We start from the raw sequence: 24,470 nt of genomic DNA, 5'->3' as shown, positions 1-24,470 counted from the left end.
AGTCACAAACATTCTGAATGGTGTGATTTGAAAAAAACGAAATTAAAATTTGCTTTTTAACATTAGGTAACATTTGGTGTCTTGCAAGGAAATGTCAACGCCAATTTGAAGGAGAACAAGTCTCCTTTTGAAAGATACAGAGCTAACAGATGTTGTCTCTAATGAAGCACAATTTACATTAAAAACAATTAATTTCCTAATGTGCAGATTCGAGGTAGTCCATTTGCTGCACATTGGCCGAGAAATAAAACGGTTTAATGCATCCGTCACTTTGTCGTTTCCTTTGATGAGGTGATACTCTGACACTAGATCCTTCACCAGAGCAGCCCAAAATAAACATCCTCATCCCGACTGACCTATAAGAGCAAACCTCAGTCTTGTGTCTGCTCTACAGCCTCTACAGTAGTACATAACATTGCTGACATCTAGTGCTTGAGTCTAGCTAATGTAGAAGAATATCACTGATGAGTCTAAATTATACGAATGTTCAATAAAAGCCAAGCTGAATGGACAGCATTGGTGGCATAATGTTGATTACAACAAATAATAATTTCGACTCGTCTCTTGTTGATTTAAAAAAACACAATATTGATCTGTTTCTCAACCGCACCTATAATATAATCCTCTGAAGACATGAATTTAACCACTGGAATTGTATGGATTACGTTTATGCTGACTTTGTGTGCTTTTTGGAGCTTTAAAGTTCTAGGCCACCATTCACTTGTATTCACATATATATATATATATATATATATATATATATATATATATATATATATATATATATATATATATATTACTATAAAAGGTTAGTGCTGTCAATACTTTAAGCTAATCATTGTTAATCTCATGATTTGAAAGAAAGCAAAATAATGTAAGTTTATTATAGGCTATATTTATACATTTGTGGATAACACTTATAGATGTTATTTGATCAGTCTGTTAATCACCCACAGTATCAACTTTTTTTTAAGTAACATGATATTAATGATAATGTGAGTTGATATCCATAAATCCAGTATTTAGTCAATCTTACAGACCCCTGGAAGCCCCCACAATTTACTGAATGGCCAAATTTCTTTTCTTGTTATACAACCTAAAGTATCAAAAAATAAAAAAATTAAACCATTTAATATCTCTTTTCTCTCTCTCTCAAAAGAATGTACAATTGCAAGGTGTTTCATTATTTTTTCCAGGAAAATATGCACATTTTAGGTGTGTACAATTAGTCTTAGAAGGAAAGAAAATGGAACACTGAATATATTTTCTGACAAAGTTCTCTTTTCATTTCTTGTTTTGATAAGTTTGTGGAATTATTGACCAAAAAAAAAAAAAAAAAAAAGAGGAATAAAAGAATTAAAAGAAATAGTAGAAATTTAAGCTCAAGATAGTAAAAATTAAATGCATTTTTAAATATCTAAGAAAAAAAAAAATCTAAATCCTAGAATCTGTACATATCATTTGATGGTAAGACGTTGCAGACTGTTTCTCTAGAGTGGTTTAATTATTAATGTATGAATAATGCCATTTTTACAGAAATTGCTTGTCACCTAGCACATTTGTAACAAAGTAAACACTAAATATAACCAGATAAATAATATTTAACAATGCCTCTTTTTACTGTGATAAAGTAACAGGTCCTCTTAGCTATAAATGCTTATAACATACTCTTTAGGACAATCATTTTGCCCAAGTGCATAAAAGATATACAAAAGTAATACAATAGTTAAGAAAAGCCATACATTAAACATTCACAGTTGTGCATTGTCTTTTTAAATTAATACATCAATTAAAATGTAAAGTTACGCTACCTTGTAAATTGAAAGATTGAAGTTCTCAGTTCATAATTTCCATTCACAGCACCCTTAATATCTTTTGAAAAAACAACTGTTTGGTTTCCAAAAAAACTGATCAAAAAAAGCTAATTTTTACATTGCCTTCAACTGGAACTGGAGGTAGCAAAGCCAAATTGTGTGAACTTTGGATAAAAGAAAACAATTTAGCATAGTGCATGCCTGAAATGCAAACCAAACCTAAAATTTTGTATTAAATATGTACAGAAATTAAGAAAATATAGCTGTCTTTTCACAAATCTCTGGTCCTGAGAAAGAACATTACATCTCTTCTTACTATACATAAAAAAATACAAATAAAAAAAATAACATAGTACACAATATACAAAAGCATTACCCAAATTGACATTACAAAATGTCAAAGGATCAATAGCCAAGCAGATACTTAAAATGTGTATATGTGTACAAAAGATGAGAAGGCAAATTATGCTATGAAGTAATGAATTATGAAAAAACAATCTTTTGAATAGAAAAACACATCTGTACAACATATACATTGTTAAAAGAGGTCGAACCCTGGAACTGGGGCAGTGTCCACAATCCATAAACTTTTTGTGACAAGACAGAGAATTTGGTTTAAATTTGATGTTCACTTGTAAAAAATGTCATTGATTAAAAAAAGTTGCCAAGCTGCTAACGGTGAATGACTCATTCCCTGTCTGATGTTAAGTGTCCTCCAGAAAAATATGGTTTTGCCCCGAGTGTTCATAACAGCTCGAGTCCATGAGTTCTCAGTATATTCCTGGAAAAATGCAGTACGGGACAGCTTTGCGGTACTCTTCCCACGCAGAGCCATACTTTTTCCTACACTGACGCTCGTCTCGTGCATTGCGATGTACCAGCAGAGTGATCAAGTAGATCAGGTAAAAGTAGGGAATCAAATGTTTGAAACCTATAGGTAAGATCAGACATTAAATGCTGCTTTTGGAAATGTTCATGACTTTAAGATTTTATTCATTTCTGATTTTTTGGCCTCAAGAAAAAAAATATTTTGACATTTTCAGGTTTTCCATTATTGTATTTCTTTTAAATCACTATATCATATAAAAAACACCTCTGAAATATAAATAGAAACCAGACTGTTACAACAGTTTCATTTAATCAAACAGATATGAAATGATGGAAATATGGTAAAAGGTGAACACTCACCACATGGTAGGGACCAGGCCAAACCCATGAGGATATCCCCAAGGTAATTAGGATGACTGACAAACCCCCAGAGACCAGACACAATTAGACTTTTTCCAGTTGCAGTAGGAATAGTTTTCAGGTCTGAATAGATTACAGTATAAAATAGATTTAGGATCATTACAATCATAACTTTACATGATATTTAATTTAGTGACTTTTAAATAACCTGCTGAAAAACACTTACGAGACACTGCTGGATCAGAGGGATTTTTTCTGAAGGCAAATTTCTGAGAATTGGCTTTCCGGAAAATGTAGTACCCAATTCCTGTTAGAGATTTTACAGATAATTAGACAACTTTAAATCAAGATGCTAAGTCAAATGTTGCTTTTTGCTGTAGCTATAGAAAATTGGGGGAAAAATGAGTGATGGAAACTGACCATTCATAGTGATGAGAGTAGCGATCCAGAAGACAGAGAGATCATTGGGATGATGGACAAGATAATATGCCTGACAGGTGAACGTAAATGGCACAAATACCAGATCTTCAAATGCCAACATAAATCCAAAGCCATCGTACACTATATCCATCATAGTCAGAAGTTTCTCCTAGAACACAGAGCGATTAACTCAGAATCAGTTCAACCTTTCCAGATTACAATCAGAAATAAAGAGTTTGTGTTTGATTTGAAACACTTGTGTTACCTCATGCCAAAAGCAATCAACAACCCAAAGGAGCTGAAAGCCATTGACCAGGAGCATCGCTGTAGAGGGGTTTTCTAGATTCTGGTGCTTCATCTCAGCAAGCAACATTGCAAAGTTAATCAAAACCTATGAAAACAAACATTAATAATGCTCCTTCAATTGGACAGAAACAAACTTAATACACATACAAAAGAAAAACTCCTTATGCAGCAAACTGCCTGGGGAGAAAACATCAAGGACTAAAATTATACCTGTGGGGATTTTATCTTGCCTAATTCATCCAGCAAATACTAAAATAATGACCACAGAAGGGAGCAATTACAGTACAACATCTGTCTTACCAAGCAAACCTTTACCAAGACCCCAAAACCATCAATCGAAAAGGCAACGACAGTACTACTCACCCAGCCCATCAAGCCTGGGCGCATTTCACAGAAGAACTTGATATCAAAGTTTTTGATGCGGGGATTCAGCTCTCTGCCCATGAAAAAGTCGTAGACTATATAACCTAGAGGAATAAAAAAAGAAAGTTTCTTTAGACGCCATTCACCATGACACAGAATGCTCTGACTGAGAGACTGATTGTAATTTAAACTATTTCTATGGTTAATTCTACAGTCAATATAGCACAAACACTGCTCACCGGAGTTCCCTCCAGGAGCAAGCTCATCATCAGATGCCCAGCATGAGCGAACAAACAGGTAGATGCTGAGAAGAGTGGCGATAAGCAGTGCAGAAGTGTAGAACTGCAGGAAGTGAGTGTGGATGTAACTGAAATCCACCTCCAGGTACACAGCAAGACCCACTGCCACAGCTGTGAGGACCAGTCCACCAAAACCTGAAAAAGAATCCGAGATCTTAAAAACAGCTCACTCTTAATTTTTTGCAATTCTGTTTGGTGACATAAATGCTGCAAAAATTACACACTTCACCAGTAATTAAGGGGGAATGACGTTAACTTTATAAATGACAATCTGCAAAGTAGCAAAACAAACATTAAAGACTAACCATTATTCCTGTATTTTAAAGTTTTCCCATTCTTGAGAGGCATTCCTTCAACAAGCTGTAGGGTAGAAAAACAAGTATGAACTACATGTGACCCCCAAGTGTGTGTTCACTAGTGGTCAGTCTTAGAAAACATCAAAATGATGTGTCTGTATAGTTAAAAATTTAAAAACAATATAAAATGTAATCTATATTAGGGTTGGGCATTTATACAGATTTCCCAATTCGATTTCGATTCACAATCTCTCGATTTGATTTCAACATTTTGGTCACATTTTTTTTTTTTTTACATTGCATGTACATACATATTATATGCATAGAATTATATATACAGTACTGTGCAAAAGTTTTGAGCACTTGTGAAAAATGTTGCATAGTGAGGATATCTTCAGAAATAATGCCATAAATAGTTTTCGTTTATCAATTAACATCATACAAAGTCCAGTAAACATAAAAAAGCTAAATCAATATTTGGTGTGGCCACCTTTGCCTTTAAAACAGCACCAATTCTCCTAGGTACTCCTAGACACAGTTTTTCTTGGTTGTTGGCAGATAAGATGTTCCAAGCTTCTTGAAGAATTCGCCACAGTTCTTCTATCTATTTAGGCTGTTTCAATTGCTTCTGTCTCTTCATGTAATCTCAGACTGACTCGATGTTCAGTGGGGGCTTTGTGGGAGCAATGCCATCTCTTGCAGGGCTCCCTGTTCTTCTATTCTAATCTTTTCTATTTGCAAAAGTAATGTTTGGGAGTCTAAAATGTATTTTTCCTGTTGACACACTAAAGCTGAAGATATAAATAACCATCTTAAGACAAATGTTTTTGTGAAACAGCTTAAGTGCCTAAAACTTTTGCACAGTACTGTATATAGTGAAAGGATCTCTGTGCTGATCTTCTTCACCACTATACTACTGAAACACCGGCAGGTGAAATCTGAAAATTTACCAGCCTGTTGCTAATCACAGACATTTTAGTTGCATAGCCCGAAACTGGTCACATATTCGAGTGATTTTCTTTCATTGCAGAGGGTTGCCACATAGATTTAATGATCGATCTGGGATTTTAAGAATCAATATCGGGATCATTCAAATTACAAAAATTGTGATTCATCTGAAAATCTATATTTTTACTCAGGCCTAAAATATATTCTACTGTATATTGAACCATATTTTTGTTCAGCAAACAAAGTGTTTTTCTAAAATTCCAAAGAGTAATTTTTAGTTTATACAATGCAGACCATTTCATGCACAAAATCAAATGATCAATCAATATTACATGATTACTAAGTAATCAACAATACATTTGAGGAAAAACTTTAAATCTTTCCAAGAATAATCTCAAATTATTTGTATAACCCAAAAATCACGGAAAAGCACAGAAATGTTCTAATCCTCTCTCAATTACTCTGAAGAGGCCAGAAAACAAAACCAGATGTTTTCCAGGGTGGCTCTCTATCTGCATGCCACCTCTAGTGTATAATCTTATTTAGCCTGCTTCATTACAGCTAACAGGCAAAGCAGAAACAAGAGCCCAAGAGTTATGTGGTCATGTGCCTAAACTCATGTCATGGGGAGTCATGTGATTGTGGATGGTACCTTTCCGAAAGGGAGCAGGGAGAGGACAGCCTGGAAGAGAAGCCAGAGCAGGACGATGCCAAAGACCTGGCAGTCCCAGAGAGACTGGAGGGGAGGGAGTTCAAGAGGGAAGCTCTTGAGACTGGCATCCTTCTGCCCGCAGAGAATGAGCAGGGCCAACACAGCTAGGGGCAACAGCACCATCAAGAGGAACACACCTGAAAGAGAAAAGGGGATGATATTATTTATTATAATAATGACCATAAAAGTAATTTTTGGATGTCTGAACACCTATTTAGATTTAAAGCTGAAGTGTGTAACTTTGTCAGTGTATACCAGCTTAATATGCAGAGACAACTATAAAGACTATGTAGGCTGATTGCCCCCCAAAGGGTAAACATTGTGGTTCTGCTGCACTATTAAAACCGATCAGCCTTACAAAGTAACATTAACTCAACCAATGGCGTGAGTTTGGGGTGGACCATCTGTTTAACTTTAAATGGGGGAAAATAAACAAATAAAGAATCATAGAATTCCTGATGGCAAAACATTTTCATTTGATTTTGCATCAAATTGGTATTTTAGATTAAATTGTTGAGAAGACTCACCAACTCTTCCTCCGAACTCCAGATCAGTTGTCTTGATGGCAGCTGGTGGTTTAGCCTGTGATAACACCAGCTCCTCCTCCTCTTTCTCCAGCTCTGAAGGTTTGCCATCACCCTGATCCTTCCTGCGCCGTAGATTGTAGCGCCCACTTGCCTGGTTCTCAAATTCAGTCTCTAACTTCTACAGTTAGACAATGAACATTACAATGACTTAAGAGCATACAAAATCCTCATTCACTTTGTTCATTGGGTGTATCTAGCAACACTGTGGCAAGTTGTGTCAAATAAATAAAAGACATCTGAATATTTCAGTCTCTCTGACTACGGACAGATACTACGATCCAACATTGCAGGGTACCTCCATTAAATTATGTCCTCCAAGTCTGTCTGCAAAGTAAAGCCAATGATTTAAATAAGTAATGAATATGGCTCTATTCCAAAAACCAGAGAGAGCTGCTTTGCTGTCTACAAAGGTATCTACCTCCTAAGGCAGCATCACAATGCAAATGACTCATTTGGAATGTTCTAAATAGGCAGCAACTCTGTGTGTCTTACAAATAATGCTTCTCAAACACAGCACATATTTTTAATTAGATTAGAATTTGGACAAAAGAAGGTCTATTCGAAGGCAGCGTGATTATTAAGATATTTGACATATTCTATAGTTATTAAAACAATTATACTTATGATATTTATTCATGCATTAATGATTGTTTATTTTTATGAATATAACACATTTAAACTACTCCAGTTGATTCAGCCTTATTTTGTGGCCATGGAAAGTGTAGTGTTTAAGAATGTGGCATTGAAGATACACAGTGTTCAAGGGTGGGATAAGGGAGGAATAGCAAGGATAGAATTAGGGAGTGGGAGATGTATATACGCGTGTCAAGGTAATCAGAAAAGTATGAACTATCTGCTAAGAATTCTCTCGGCAGTTTAATTGCTAATAAACACTTGCAGGAGAGAAAACCAGACTTTTCCTTGTTGAATACCACAACACTACCGTTTAGAACAGACTTTGTGTTGGGTGTGCCTGTGATGCCTTAAAATGCTGCCTATGTAGGCAACTCTCTAGATTTTGGAACAGCCATTCTGTCTATATGGTCTTCAATAACGAAGAAAAAAATGATCTAAAACAAGAATATTAAATTGTATAAATAACTGTACAAGTTTTTATTTGTATATACAGTACATACCTTATTGTACTTAAAAGACTCTACATTTACATTTACATTTTAAAAGACTTTTAAAAAGACTCTATAATCACAAAGTCACTCTATTAGGTCCAAATTTTCTGCTGCAATTAATCTCACTGCCAGTCTACGTCAAGAAAAGAAAGAGAAGTTAAAAGTGACTGTACTAGTGTAAAGCTACACCAGTCTGCTCATGCTTTGTAAAGCCCTTTCAATTGTCTCACGAGGAGAAACATGCTGCAAAACGTGAGGGTATGATTAAACAGAGCCCGCAGTCAGCTTAAGCTTTGTGTGCAAAAGTAAATAGGCTCCTGTCACACATGAGAGGCACAAAATGCAGGCATCATGACATTCCAACCTTTATAAGATCGGTTTTTTTACATTTCTAACAGGAGACATTCAGGTGGCTATAAGAGTGTGTTGCCAGTTATTCAATAGTACTGAAATTTTAATCCAGGATGTATTCTCACCTCAATGACTTTGGTAGCTGTATTATTTTCCTCTTTCTTCTCAGGTTTGCTGTTGCTATTGTTCTCATATGGCACTGCCTAAAACAGATGACAGTCAGAGATACAAGAGATAAACATACAGTGGGGTTCAAAATCTACTTTAAGTCTGGAGATAAAGTTTTAAGGTTTTGAAAAAAAAAAAAAATTGTATAATGCGAGATGAAAAGGAAATATTGAAATGTAATTTTTTTATTTAACTTTTCACTCAAATTGTAATGCTAATAATTATTATACTAAAATCTCAACATGCTAAAATTACTAAAATACATGCTACAATTCTACTAAAATTAACTACTAAATGAAACATAACATGAATTGTGTGAGCTTTTAAAACAATGCCCTATGATTATTAACAATTAACATATACTTTAGGTGCCAGACTGCTCCTCTCTGTACCTTTACTCACACACACACTCACTTATGTCAGCTAGGGCTGCAACTAACAATTATTTTGATAATCAATTAATCTAACGATTATTAGAACGATTATTCGATTATTCTGCGATTATTGCAATGATTAATCATTAGCTATTAACTGACTATTCAGCTCGTGCCCCGACTTAAAAGGTTGTATTAAACGTGCTTGCTAACAATAAAGAGTACAAAATCATCTTTTAAAAATACTTCTAAATGACATTCACTGAATTAAAGGAAAAAAATATTTTTATTAAGTTTAATTCAGTAAAGAAATTCACTGCAAAAAATCCTATTGTTATCAAGTGTTGTCTTTTCCATTTAAAATTGTCTAAAATCCTTAAAACAAGATACATTTACTTGAGAAGCAACATATCAGATATTTAGACTTGCTATAAGAGAATGTATCTTAAATATAAGTGTATTTTGTATATAAGTGTATTTTTCACTTGGTTATACTTCTGTGAGTGCAGTAAAGACAAAATATACTTATATTCAAGCTCTATTCTCTAAAAGCAAGTCTAAATATCTTATATGCTGCTTCTCAGGTGAATGCATCTTTTTTTTTTTTTGTGAGGATTTTTAGATATTTTTATTTTTAATATTATATTCAACATTCTCAGATAAAAAAAATAAAAAAATATTCTGCAGTATAGCTGCTAAAGTAAATGTGCGCTGCTTTAAAGGATTTTTAGAAATTTATATTGGAAAAAAAAAACGTATTTTGTTGCACTGTATATTGGGGTGAAGACTACCCTCTTTCACCTTTCTGTTCACTTCAATCCATCTTTAACTAAAAAAAAAAAAACTCTCTCATTAATATTGCGTAATAATATTAATAATAATATTAATACTGCATATTGCCAATTTTCTTCATGATAAGAAATACAGTGACATATATATTATGATTCAATAAGCTGTGAGCCATCACGTTATAATCTAGCTGCATTAAGCGTGCGCGCTCGAGGGACGAGTGTCCCCACGACAGAGAGTGCATCATCCGGGTGCAGTTTCAATCTCTCCCTCTTATATCGGGACACTTTGCGCAACTCATAGAAGAGGTGCTGACCACACAGAGAAATATCAGTTTCGGAGTTTGTAGTTATTTACATGATCTGCTTCAGTATTATTTGAAATTTAATAAAGCTATAACGCATTAAATATAACTGCTGTACTGCCGTGGTGTTTCCTTTTAAAAAGCTCCGGCTCCGCTTATTCCACAATGAGAGTGCTTCTGTATTTACTTATTTGGTATTTTTGTATAATTCCCTCATACTTTGCGATCTACATCACCTGAAGCTGTTTGGAAAGTTTGGGGTGCATCTGGACTGTGAGCTGTGTAATTCTTCCTCTCCTCAATCAGGCATGAACTGCAGTGCTGCTCTCGCCATCATCAGCGTTTAATGTGATCTCATGTTACGTTAAATGAGATCAAACGACTATTCAACAATGAAAATTTTTGTAGACTATTTTTTTATTGTCAACAATATTATTTGATTGATGTATGGTGTATGGTATTATAACCGTCAATTTTCATACCATGGTATACCATGAAACCGGTATACCGCTGCAACCCTAATCATAGTAGGTGAGTGTCCTTACCACTGGGGTGAGTCGGACCTCCAGTACTTCTTTGAGTTTTTCCCTGTGCGCCTCTGTGGTACGAGAGGAAGAGCGCCGGGACGTCCTGGCTGGAGAACGGGAGCGACTGCGACGGGTACGTGCCGGTGAGCGGGAACGAGAACGGGATCTTGACCGAGAACGTGTAACACCTTGCTTGAACACTGTCTGACTCTGAAATAAAACAGGATAACATCCACAAGACAGTGCAAGTTAATCTAGTATTATTTTAATGTACAGTATCATAATGTATTTCAATTGTATCTAATAGTATTTTCTGAAACATTCAGAGCTATACACTATTAAAAATGTATCCAAGTTTTATCAAGAAACCATCTGCAAACATCTATCTATCTATAAATTATAAATGCACAACTCATTTATTGGATGATACAAATTTTAATGGTGCATGTCAACAGAATGAAGTAATATTTATAATACTTTGAGATTGATTTATGTAATTGATTCGACTTTTTAATTTTGCCTAACAGGACTTTAGCATAGCTTCCATACCGTAATGTCAGATTCCTTCAGCTCCAGCTCAGTACCATCTTTGTAGATGACGGTGTAGAGCCGGGTCTTGGCATCGTAATTTCGCACCTTGACCTCATAGTAGAGGTTACTGCCAGGCCAACGGCCCATTACAGTATCTCCACTCTGAAACCTTGCAGCTGGCATCCTTATTTTCCTACAAAACAATTCACCACAATATATAAGCTCTGCATCCTCATTGCTGTGCACACACCAACTTTAACCAATCAATCTGTTTTTCTCACTGGAATCACATCAGTTAATATGATGACATAATTCAAATAGAGTTGCCAGTTTAACAGCCTGGAATCAAGGACATACTAGCAACAAAATGTATCAGTCAACACCAACTTTGTTCACTATAGCATCTTTTAGTATTTAAAAATGCAACCATTAAACCCATTTCCGATCCCCTTAGAAAAACCAAAACAAGCAATCTAACACTGTTTTAGATTTTCAGTGCATATTCTTTCTGACCATTTTAAATGGTAAAAAATGGGTTAGGTAAGCCAGTGAAGGAAACACCGTGCAGATGTAGATGCACGTGGTGTGATGACAATGAAGAGGTGACATCAGCTGAGGTTGTCTCAGAAGTGCTGATTTCGCTCAGCACAACCACACTGTACACTCTGCAACAGTGCTATTGTTGTGCTCTCAAAAGCTTTCATGAGAGGGATTCTAGAATCACACATGTAACATCCACTTTTGCCAGAGATGTAGATCACTTTTACTATCTGTCAAGTAACTCCACTGATCAAAAATGGATGATTATAAATCCTTGCTAATGTTCTTGGAAAAAAAAAAAAAAAAAAAAAAAACAGCTGACAAGGTCAGAAAACGTAAATGTATGTAAAATTGCAGTTCACACATCTTAAAGCACTTTTTAAGCAGACACACTCCATGATAGGAAACTCCAAACCCCATATTAAAACCATATGTAAAGTACTGGCCACTAAAAACAACCCATCTAATCCAATAAAACGCATTCCAGACATTCTTGACCTAACATACTGACACACACCAACACTCTGAGTTGAAGTCCAAAACTGGCTAAAATCCCCTGTGCTTCCAACGTGGTTTAAGTGAAACTATACAGCAAAAGATTTAAACTGGATGAATGTGAGTGGGCGGGGTCTGCCTTTATAATGCAAGTGAGAGGGCACACGACGACGCGCGATTTACTACCACTACAAGCTGTTCAAACTATCGACTAGGAAAACTTGCTATAACAAATCTGTTCTTTAAAATCATCTTAATTACGCCAAACATTGACCATATGGGAAATTTAAACATTTCATGTAGAAGCCTAAGCAACAGAATGTATTGACTTTGACCAGAGTGAATGTAAATACTGGAATATTTAATAAAAAATAAAAATAAAAAGTTTTAGGAATTATTTTGTTTTTGCGTTTTTTAACAGTATACTTTCGTGTGAGACTAGGAACACGTTCCCACGCTGCTCCTTTAACAAGAGCACAAGAATGACAGGAAAGGAGGGAAAACGTCATGCATTCAAACCATTGTCAGTTCACATGCGCGAGAGGTTCATATTTACACCACAACATTAAATCATCGCTAATGAATCACGGTTATAGAAAGCAACATAAACGGTCATAGCGAATGTTGAGTTTATTTACCACACATATACAGCCAAACCACAAAATCAAATGACCACTAAATGTGACTTTGCGCCACGACTGACTGCACGAGAGGAAATATTCACTTGCATTTTCGCGTATGAAAAAAATAATGAAACCAAAAGATTGAATATGAGATATCAGCAAATTTAACAACTCAAACATTTCTCAAGACAATTGTACAGTCTAATTTGGGAGATAAAACAAACGAATTTTATTAGAGGAAAATAAATGCGCGCGGTGCCCAAGTTTCCTGTATAACGAGCCGGCCAAGAAATCAGGTTGTTATTTATTGTATGTCAAATACCGAAGTAACGGCACATAGCTGCACTATTTACAAGTATGATGCTATGTGTGTGCTTTAAAAATACACATATTATATACAGGTACACCTGCGATTGTTAAATAGCAGTACATGATATTTACTTTATACAGAAAGTGTTGCGCGAGCACGGAGCGCTGATCTAGTTCTGTACCGTTAACTACGCAGTCACAACAAAGACATTTGGAGTTAAAACATTAAACATGCAAAGCGAATTATTTCAGAATACTTACCTTCAATCGATGTGAAAAGTGTAAATAATCACAAAAGCGTATCCGCTGAATTTCATGAACTAATGAATATTTTGGCCCCCGCTCTGTGCTCGTTCCTCCCTCTGTGTCCGCTCAACCTACCTGCGTCGTTGAGGGCGGGAAGCTCTCTGATTGGGTGAAATGAACTAGTTTTAAATTTCTGAAATTCCTGATTGGACGGCGGAGGGTTTTAAAAGAGCGCTGATTGGTTGAGAGGCGTTTGAGCATGCGGGACGGGGCTAGACAATGTAACAAAATGGAGTCCTGGGCGTGACAGTTGAGTTTTTTTTTATTTTTATTATTATTAATGAAAAGATGACAGGTTTACAGAGTTTTAAAAGTACAAAAACCAATCATGCCCAACAATAATGTTTTCATTATTAACATTTTAGTAACATTGGATGACACTGAGACAGAGAGAAAGTAAAAAGGCAAAGGAAAATATAAATAACTACTAAAAAGGTAATAGAATAACAAATGAATAAAGACAAATTTAATAATGCAGTTTGACAGTTTTGACACTTTTGTTGTTCAGTGTCAAGGAGAGCCAATATTAAATAAGCAAAGTCATGCAAAAGAAATTGTGAACAAAACAAAGTTTCCATGCCAGAAGAGCCTGTTCATAGAATTATGATAGTTTTACAGGGAGTTTAGATGGGGAAAAATGACAAGTTAACAAAAACTTGAGACCTCCCACCTTTTTAAAGTCACATTATGTAGGATGAAGTGACAAATATAATTAATACAACGTTTAACCTAATTCAGTTATAAGGTGTTATTTACGTCAAAACCTCTATTTTCAGGTGCTGCTGTTTGCTTTTCCAAAAGAAATGAAATATTACTCTATTAATTTGTTTACAGGTAGTATCATGAACAAATAATGGGATAGCTGGGTATATAAAATGAGATAAACCTTCTGCTTTTGTTAGAAGGACTCTGCCAAGAAAGGATAACTCTCTTTGAAGCCAATTATTGAACATTAACTTTGCTTTTTTAATTCTGGGTGAAAAATTCATGTCTTGCCTTACAGAATACTTTTTTGGAATATGAATACCAAGGTACTTTAGACTATCTAATGGGTATATTATCCACTGAGGTTCCTTGGGTTTCATATACAGGTGCATCTCAATAAATTAGAATGTCGTGGAAAAGTTCATTTATTTCAGTAATTCAACTCAAATTGTGAAACTCGTGTATTAAATAAATTCAGTGCACACAGACTGAAGTAGTTTAAGTCTTTGGTTCTTTTAATTGTGATGATTTTGGCTCACATTTAACAAAAACCCACCAATTCACTCTCTCAAAAAATTAGAATACATCATAAGACAAATAAAAAAAAACATTTTTAGTGAATTGTTGGCCTTCTGGAAAGTATGTTCATTTACTGTATATGTACAGGTGCTGGTCATATAATTAGAATATCATCAAAAAGTTTATTTCTCTAATTCCATTCAAAAAGTGAAACTTGTATATTATATTCATTCATTACACACAGACTGATATATTTCAAATGTTTTTTCTTTTAATTTTGATGATTATAACTGACAACTAAGGAAAATCCCAAATTCAGTATCTCAGAAAATTAGAATATTACTTAAGACCAATACAAAGAAAGGATTTTTAGAAATCTTGGCCAACTGAAAAGTATGAGCATGAAAAGTATGAGCATGTACAGCACTCAATACTTAGTTGGGGCTCCTTTTGCCTGAATTACTGCAGCAATGCGGCGTGGCATGGAGTCGATCAGTCTGTGGCACTGCTCAGGTGTTATGAGAGCCCAGGATGCTCTGATAGTGGCCTTCAGCTCTTCTGCATTGTTGGGTCTGGCATATCGCATCTTCCTCTTCACAATACCCCATAGATTTTCTATGGGGTTAAGGTCAGGCGAGTTTGCTGGCCAATTAAGAACAGGGATACCAAAATTTACTTTCATCAGAGAACATAACTTTGGACCACTCAGCAGCAGTCAGTCCTTTTTGTCTTTAGCCCAGGCGAGACGCTTCAGACGCTGTCTGTTGTTCCCATGTCTTGCATACGTCTGTGCGGAGTGGTTCTTGAAGCACTGACTCCAGCTGCAGTCCACTCTTTGTGAATCTTCCCCACATTTTTGAATGGGTTTTGTTTCACAATCCTCTCCAGGGTGCGGTTATCCCTATTGCTTGTACACTTTTTTCTACCACATCTTTTCCTTCCCTTCGCCTCTCTATTAATGTGCTTGGACACAGAGCTCTGTGAACAGCCAGCCTCTTTTGCAATGACCTTTTGTGTCTTGCCCTCCTTGTGCAATGTGTCAATGGTCGTCTTTTGGACAACTGTCAAGATCAGCAGTCTTCCCCATGATTGTGTAGCGTACAGAACTAGACTGAGAGACCATTTAAAGGCCTTTGCAGGTGTTTTGAGTTAATTAGCTGATTAGAGCGTGGCACCAGGTGTCTTCAATATTGAACCTTTTCACAATATTCTAATTTTCTGAGATACTGAATTTGGGATTTTCCTTAGTTGTCAGTTATAATCATCAAAATTAAAAGAAATAAACATTTGAAATATATCAGTCTGTGTGTAATGAATGAATATAATATACAAGATTCACTTTTTGAATGGAATTAGTGAAATAAATCAACTTTTTGATGATATTCTAATTATATGACCAGCACCTGTACTCAATACTTGGTAGGGGCTCCTTTTGCTTTAATTACGGCCTCAATTCTGCGTGGCATGGAGGTTATCAGTTTGTGGCACTGCTGAGGTGGTATGGAAGCCCAGGTTTCTTTGACAGTGGCCTTCAGCTCATCTGCATTTTTTGGTCTCTTGTTTCTCATTTTCCTCTTGACAATACCCCATAGATTCTCTATGGGGTTCAGGTCTGGTGAGTTTGCTGGCCAGTCAAGCACACTAACACCATGGTCATTTAACCAACTTTTGGTGCTTTTGGCAGTGTGGGCAGGTGCCAAATCCTGCTGGAAAATGAAATCAGCATCTTTAAAAAGCTGGTCAGCAGAAGGAAGCATGAAGTGCTCCAAATTTTATTGGTAAACGGGTGCAGTGACTTTGGTTTTCAAAAAACACAATGGACCAACACCAGCAGATGACATTGCACCCCCAAATCATCACAGACTGTGGAAACTTAACACTGGACTTCAAGCAACTTGGGCTATGAGCTTCTCCACCCTTCCTCCAGACTCTAGGACCTTGGTTTCCAAATGAAATACAAAACTTGCTCTCATCTGAAAAGAGGACTTTGGACCACTGGGCAACAGTCCAGTTCTTCTTCTCCTTAGCCCAGGTAAGACGCCTCTGACGTTGTCTGTGGTTCAGGAGTGGCTTAACAAGAGGAATACAACAACTGTAGCCAAATTCCTTGACACGTCTGTGTGTGGTGGCTCTTGATGCCTTGACCCCAACCTCAGTCCATTCCTTGTGAAGTTCACCCAAATTCTTGAATCGATTTTACTGGACAATCATAAGGCTGCGGTTCTCTCGGTTGGTTGTGCATCTTTTTCTTCCACACTTTTTCCTTCCACTCAACTTTCTGTTAACATGCTTGGATACAGCACTCTGTGAACAGCCAGCTTCTTTGGCAATGAATGTTTGTGGCTTACCCTCCTTGTGAAGGGTGTCAATGATTGTCTTCTGGACAACTGTCAGATCAGCAGTCTTCCCCATGGTTGTGTAGCCTAGTGAACCAAACTGAGAGACCATTTTGAAGGCTCAGGAAACCTTTGCAGGTGTTTTGAGTTGATTAGCTGATTGGCATGTCACCATATTCTAATTTTTTGAGATAGTGAATTGGTGGGTTTTTGTTAAATGTGAGCCAACATCATCACAATTAAAAGAACCAAAGACTTAAACTACTTCAGTCTGTGTGCATTGAATTTATTTAATACACGAGTTTCACAATGTGAGTTGAATTACTGAAAGAAATGAACTTTTCCACGACATTCTAATTTATTGAGATGCACCTGTAAGCAGAGGATTTCACATTTAGGTATGTTTAATTTCAGGCCAGATACATCAGAAAATAAGCTAATAATATCTAGAGCTTTACCAATTTGCTCTTTTGCAAGTTGTGAGGTCCTTATCTCCCTGTCAAAAATGGACAAATCTTTTATATCAGAGCTATTTCGAATACGTAGGGAGAGCAATTCTACAACTGTTAGGAACAAAAAGGAGATATTCCACAACCTTGCCTTACCCCTTGTTTTATGGGGAATCTGTTAGAGGTATCAAATTGTAAGATGACAGAGCTATTAATATCCTTGTAGGCGAGACAGTTGAGTGGTAGGAAAGACGACGGACAAGTGACATCATATACAGTGTATGTTTTTAAAGGTGCGAAGTTTTCAGAAGATTGTAAAAGTTTTATATATATTTGGATATTAGTGGAGAAGTCAATCTAATGTTTAACAAACCAGAGTAGACCTTTATCACGTTGTGTTTGTCAGACAATACATAAAATATGTATTTTTGAAATACATCAATTAATCACTAAGACAAGATGCCTGCAGGAATTAATCTGTGTTGTTGACTTAATATTTACAAATGGATAACAAGTATACTTTTAACTGCCTATTTCTGACCTGGCCTGTGTATTGAGATGTATTTCTATATAATAAAAACATTGAATATGGTTTTTGTTGTTGTTTTCTGTATTAATTAATAATGTTTATTAATATACTTATTAGGCTACTTTAAAATCAAATCATGTAAAATAGTAAACATGACACATTGTTCTATACATAAAAATGGGAGAAAGCAAAACTATGAAAATTTAAGAAATGTTTATTCAGAGAGTTTAGGATAAAATTCTACACCACTGGCATCAAAATATGGGAAAAGCCCTTAATACTTAATAGGTTTAATATTTGAAAGGCCCAATATCTAGATTTATTGGAAGTACATTTTATTCTTGTAGGTTACACTCCATTTACACAACATTATATTTGGGTAGTTGACATGTAACCATTAACCATATGTTGTTGTTTTTTTAATTCAGCATCAAGATTTTAGTCTGAAATATGCATAGATGTGTAAGGGAACATATATTTTAGGTCCTGTACTGGACAATACTCCTTGTTTTTCACTGAAGAATTAAAATTTTTAGAAGAATTTCTCAGCTCCTTTGGTCCATACAATGCAAGTGAATGGGTGCCAACATATTGAAGCTCCAAAAAGCAAATAAAGGCATCATAGAAATTACCCAGTGTTTTAATCCATATCTTCAAAAGTGATATGATAGGTGTGGGTGAGAAACAGATCACTTTCACATTCTTCTTGTGTTTTTGGTGATTTACATTCTTCATGTATATCAACCCCTACTGGGCAGGGAGAAGAATTTCTAGCAAAAACAGGACTTAAATATTGATCTTTTTCTTACCTACACCTATTACATCACTTTGAAGATATGGATTAAAACAGTGGAGTCGTATGGATTACTTTTATGATGCCTTTGTGCTTTTTGGGGCGTCAACATTTTGGCACCCATTCACTTGCATTGCATGGATCTACAAAGCTGAGATATTATTCCAAAAAAATCACAATATGTGTTCTGCATAAAAAAGAAAGTCATATGCTCCTGAGATGGCATGAGGGTGAGCAAAAATTAGATTATTTTTAATTTTTGGGTGGACAATCCTTTTAAATGGTACTGTGGTGTGACAAAAATATTCTGTGTTGTCTTTCAATTAATATGTGATCACACAACTGCTGGATAACTGGAACATTGTCATTTAAAATAGCTTTAGATGAATTATAGCAGGTCATACAACAGTAAACAGTGAAAAATGCTTGGCGTCAGTGGTCTATGAACTGCAGTGCTTATTTGACAAACCAATCTGGCCAGTCCATTTATCTTGGGCCAGTCAAAGCTATAGGCCAAATCACAATACAAAGGTTGACAGATTTCTGTTGTATTATATTATATATAGCTTAAGAAGAATATATAACTAGATTTTATAACTATGTATAACTTATGATTTCTGTTAACTTAATTTTTTATAAAATGACCACAACAAATAACGTCATCCAAGAGTTTTACAATAAGAAACAAACAGCAGTCCATATGGCCTCCAAGTTCAAAGTTTGCAGTCTTATTCTGAAATCAAACTTGCTCATCGCAACCCAGTTTCTCAGTGGGTATGGTGGAAAGTAAATGCACTGCAGATGTAGGCTTACTCGACTTCCGCTTTTGCAAAGTTGCATTCACCTCGGGTGAACTGAAGCAATGCATCTACACACTTAATCCAGGAGCCACCACGAATCTTTGAACTGCAGCTTACTCATGAGATGTTGTGCCGTTTATGGTAAAGAATAGCATAGTAAAATTGCACTGGTGTGTTAAACATAGCTATTCACGCAATGCTCATCTTTAGTTGGTCTTTACTTAAGTATTGCCTTCTTCCTGTTTCCTCTAGCTGAAGCGTGGTCACCAAGCAGCGGCAAAAAGCCGTAACATTTGCTGCTAATGAGAGATGAAACTGGGATGATGTCATGTTGTACAAGGTCTGTATTCAAAGCTGCTGTAGTAATTATTTGTAGGATTCCCAGGACAAACGGGCCATTTCTCTAGCCCAGATATTAGAAGCTATTAATATAGCAATGTCAAGATTATCCACTCTCTCTGAATCAAACAAATTGTAGTTATTGCATTTGTGCATCAGAATGTTCAGTGTTTAAAAAAATAAAATGAAAAATACAGCAAGGTAAAAAAAAGACCCCATCTATTTTTGTGGTTATTCTATGTGAATAGTTATCCGCAGAAGTAATCTTTAAAACTGTTTTAATCATGTACGCACAGTATTTAAAGGGATAGTTCACTCAAAATGAAAATTCTCTCATTTACTCATCCTCATGCCACCCCAGATGTGTATGACTTACTTTCTTCTGCTGAACACAAATGAATATGTTTAGAAGAACATCTCAGATCTGTAGGTCCATACAATGCAAATGAATTGTGACCAGAACTTTGAAGCTCCAAAAACCACATAAAGGCAGCATAAAAGTAATCTCCAGTGGTTAAAATCCATGTCTCCTGAAGCAATACGAAAGGTGTGGGTGAGAAACAGATCAATATTGAAGTAATTTTTTTACTATAAATCTCCACATTCACATTCTTTTTTTTTTTTGGCTATTCACATTCTTTGTGAATATTGCCACCTACTGGTCGAGGCTGGTCAAAGGTGGAGATTTATAGATAAAAGGACTTCAATTTTGTTTGTGGGTGAGAAACATCAATATTTAAGTTCTATAAGTTTTGCAAAATTTAAGTTTTATACTTTTTACCAGAAGAAAAAAAAAAAGAAAAGAATAATGAGGAAGTGAAAGTGGAGATTTATAGTAATAATTATTGATTTAAATATTGATCTGTTTCTCATCCATACTTATCATTTTGCTTCTGAAGACATGGATTTAACCACTGGAGTCATATGGATTACCTTTATGTGCTTTTTGGAACTTCAAAGTTGTGGTCACCATTCATTTGCATTGTATGGACCTACAGAGATGAGATATTCTTCTAAAAATCTTAATTTGTGTTCTGCAGAAGAAAGTAAGTCATAAACATCTGGTATGGCATGAGGATGAGTAAATGAGAGAATTTTCATTTTTGGGTGAACTATCCCTTTAAATTCTACTACATTACTGAAATAAACATATGTAAACAGCATCGTATTGCAATTTTTATTTAATTTGCTCAAACAAAACAATGTTAGCATGTAAGAAACTTCTAATTAACATGAAAACAGTATGGTACAACATGAATGATAAAATAGAAAGGAAACCGAAAAATGCATTTCAGGGACATTCAGCTGAACTTGACCAGCACGTTATAGTCTCAAGTCTCAATGTGCTGACAACATGATCAACTTCCTGATAACATTATTTCAACTGATTTCCACCACCACCACCACCACAAAAAAAAAAAAAAAAATCAGTTTCTAAGATCTCATCAGCATACATGGTCTTAACCATAACACAAACATCACCGTAATGCTACAGAAAATGACACAGAGAGAAGAATGTGAATGCATGTTTCATTTTAAACAAAGATCTTAAAAGCTTCCTTTGCAACCCACTAAAGCAAAATGCAAAATGCAAAAAAAAAAAAAAAAAAAAAAAAAAAAATAATAAAATGAATAAAGTTATGGCAGGCCCTAATTTATACTCTATGTATATGCTTTTAATTTTTTTTTTTTTTGACATGTTAAATGCAACTTCCGAACAAGGCACAAACCATGAAGATCACAAACAGGTTTATCCAGGAATGAATCAACCCTGATCAAAACAATTCACCTGCTTTACCTAATCAACGATACTTATTTGTTGTTAAAACAAAGGTGGATCCGCAGAGTGTGATGCAGGGGATTGTTACCGTTTAGCTTTGGTGATATTGCCGATCACAGAGTGACAGCTGTTTTGCCAGCAATATAATCATTTGAATTTCTATGGGTTTTTAAAGTGCAATCAATGCTGTAAACACTCTATACAAACTTTCTGATTCCTTGAGATTGTTTTGAGTGATGGCGAATGGAGAAAGGAAATTGTTTTGAACGACATAAGTGAAAAGACAGGGGAAACGGCAAACTCATGTTCTCAATTATTAAGCGCATCTCACAATAAAAAATTTCCTATAAAGCATGCTGGAAGATAGAGCCCCACTAAAAATCGAACGGAGTGTCTTCCAGTGTGCAGAAAGAGGTCAAAGCAAAAATAATAAAAGAACAGACAACAAAATTCCCAAAGCTATTCAACCCATCCACTGCGAAGTGTTACTTGGCCCTCATTAGATAAACACTTATTTAGTTGGTAGACACCCAAAGCAGAATGAATATGTGACCATATATGATCTTTTGCATCCTTGAATGCTAAAAAATAAAACAGTAAAATGGACCATTGAGTAAAACGTTGTACCCCTGCAAATTTATTATGGCTATAAAGAGGAGTCCTTTGTTAACCACACTTGGTTGAATGGAGAACTGCATTCATCCACAGTTTTGAGGGCAATGTGGATGATTAAAGAAAATAAAAGACATAGTATGGGAAAATGAATAACAATGCTACACTTATTGCTTATGAACTGAAACCTAAATTTTTTTTCGTGGCAACCATTTTTCCCTTACCATTCATAAGACGACATGCACTGAAAATCGAAAGAAATACAAAAGAGCCTACGGTGAATAAAAAGTTCATTGTATTTCTGGTTAGCACTATCTACAAATACGGTCTAGTCGACGTTGGTGTCAACCTTCAATTCAATTTGCTAAGAGGATTTTGGTAAAGAGCTACAATGGTGTACAGTAGAAAGGCATTGTCCCTCGTGATCTTCCCAAACAGTTAGCAAACACACAAGATGAAGAAGGTATACGTGTAACAGTGGCTCATTAGAGACAGCCTGTCGAGCATTCAATTTTGAAAAGTGAAGTCTGAAATAATAATAATAAAAAAACTGACCAAAAGACTTATTGTCCCAAGAGCGATTAAGCTACCTGATATGGCCATGGCGTACATTAGAAGAGGTTGACTGAATGACTTGCAGGTATAATGTTTTATTTTGTCATTGTAATGTACATATTCTGGTTAAAATAGTATTAGGAAGGAAGACAAGCATTAGAGTCCTGCAGCAATAGACCATATAGACTCGTTTGGTTGGCCAGATTCAAGGTTTTGCTGTATACAAGGCCAACCAGTTAACAATACTTCAACACCACCACCTTTTAAATTCATAAACAACAAAGCCTGCCCTTTGCTAAACAATGTGCCACAGAATGAATATCATCTGCTTGATTTACAATTTCACTCTTCAATGGTTAATACAGTATGTAGTTCAGTAATAGTTTGTGTCTTTATTCGTAGTCTTATTATCTTTTCATAGTAATCCATTGCATAATGACAGTCACTTCCTTAAGACTGTGTCTTGATACCCTCAATATTCGGGGGGTTTTGGTGTATGGCGTTGCTTTGAGGTATCTGGGTAACCTCTTGCTGTACGCTTCCTGTGCCCCCAACGCTCAAAACTCCGTCCCGGCATCGACCCTTAATAGATCTTCCAAATATAACATGGTTATTGTGATCCCTACTGGTTAAAACTGTAAATTTCCATTTCATTGCTTTTGAGATAATGTCTTAAACTGAAGCAGACCTCTGAAGTGATCGTATTTAAAAATACAGGTGCATTGTATTCCCCTATGCAGAGCTTGACTTGCCCAACTCCTCCCTGATTGCTGCAAACACAAAGACAAAAAAGAAATTAGAAACAAGATATAACCCACTTTATTATTTCTATTTTGTCACCAAAATGCTAAACGAATGAAAAATATGGACATTTCCTTAAAGGGATAGTTCACCCAAAAATAAACATTCTCTCCTCATTTACTCACCCTCATGCCATCCCAGATGTTTATGACTTACCTTCTTCTGCAGAACACAAATGAAGATTTTTAGAAGAATATCACCACTCTATAGATCTACACAATGCAAGTGAATGGTGGTCAGAACTTTGAATCTCCAAAAAAATTATATAAAGGCAGCATAAAAGTAATCCAGAAGACTCCAGTGGTTACATTTATGTCTTCAGAAGCAATTTGAGAGGTGTGGGTGAGAAAAAGTTCAATATTTAAGTTCTTTTTTACTATAAATCTCCACTTTTACTTTCAAAATGTGAAAAAGTGGAGATTTATAGTAAAAAAGGACTTAAATATTGTTCTGTTTCTCACCCACACCTCTCATTTCTGAAGACATAAATGTAACCACTAGAGTCTTCTAGTGTCTAGAGTCTAGAGTCTTCTGGATTACTTTTATGCTGCCTTTACGTGCTTTTGAAGCTAAACAATTTTTTGGTAACCATTCACTTGCATTGTGTGGACTTACAGAGCTGAGATAGTCTTCTAAAAATCTTCATGTGTGTTCTGCAGAAGAAAGTAAGTCGCACACATCTTAGATGGCATGAAGGTGAGTAAATGATGAGAATTTTCATTTTTGGGTGAACTATCCCTTTAACCAACTTCTTGAGGTATCCACCTGGGGTGATTTTAAAACAATATTAAAAGATTTTTCATGTACACTGGGCACTTGTTGGATGATTTTCCTTCACTAACTGGTTCAACTTATCCATTTAATTATGTATGTAA

At 35.6% G+C, this 24,470-nt stretch overlaps 2 protein-coding genes across 6 annotated transcripts in view; both read right to left on the bottom strand.

The window, feature by feature from the left end:
- Positions 1-853: 853 nt before the first annotated feature.
- Positions 854-13,460, bottom strand: LOC127415709 (delta(14)-sterol reductase LBR-like). The gene is made up of 14 exons (XM_051654542.1): positions 13,333-13,460; positions 11,123-11,297; positions 10,592-10,783; positions 8,537-8,614; positions 6,874-7,051; positions 6,287-6,483; positions 4,696-4,750; positions 4,331-4,525; positions 4,092-4,195; positions 3,688-3,813; positions 3,423-3,591; positions 3,229-3,309; positions 3,003-3,125; positions 854-2,745 (listed from the first exon to the last, which is right to left on the bottom strand). Exons 2-14 carry the CDS (start codon positions 11,285-11,287, stop codon positions 2,585-2,587), a joined length of 1,824 nt encoding a protein of 607 aa, XP_051510502.1. The 5' UTR covers positions 11,288-11,297; positions 13,333-13,460; the 3' UTR covers positions 854-2,584.
- Positions 13,461-21,010: 7,550 nt separating this feature from the next.
- LOC127415706 (protein enabled homolog) overlaps positions 21,011-24,470 on the bottom strand; it is a 153,147-nt gene continuing 149,687 nt past the window's right edge. For 4 of the 5 annotated variants that reach the window (XM_051654537.1, XM_051654538.1, XM_051654535.1 and 1 more), the window contains one exon: positions 21,011-23,564. In XM_051654537.1, coding sequence (XP_051510497.1) covers positions 23,527-23,564 — 38 coding nt within the window. In that variant the 3' untranslated portion in view covers positions 21,011-23,526. The remainder of the gene's footprint in view (positions 23,565-24,470) is intronic. The other variant, XM_051654536.1, reaches the window with a different exon arrangement.

The sequence above is a fragment of the Myxocyprinus asiaticus genome, chromosome 25 (assembly GCF_019703515.2).
Source record: "Myxocyprinus asiaticus isolate MX2 ecotype Aquarium Trade chromosome 25, UBuf_Myxa_2, whole genome shotgun sequence".
Lineage (NCBI taxonomy): Eukaryota > Metazoa > Chordata > Actinopteri > Cypriniformes > Catostomidae > Myxocyprinus > Myxocyprinus asiaticus.
Note: the sequence above shows the minus strand (reverse complement) of the source record. Positions and strands in the feature narration are given on the sequence as shown.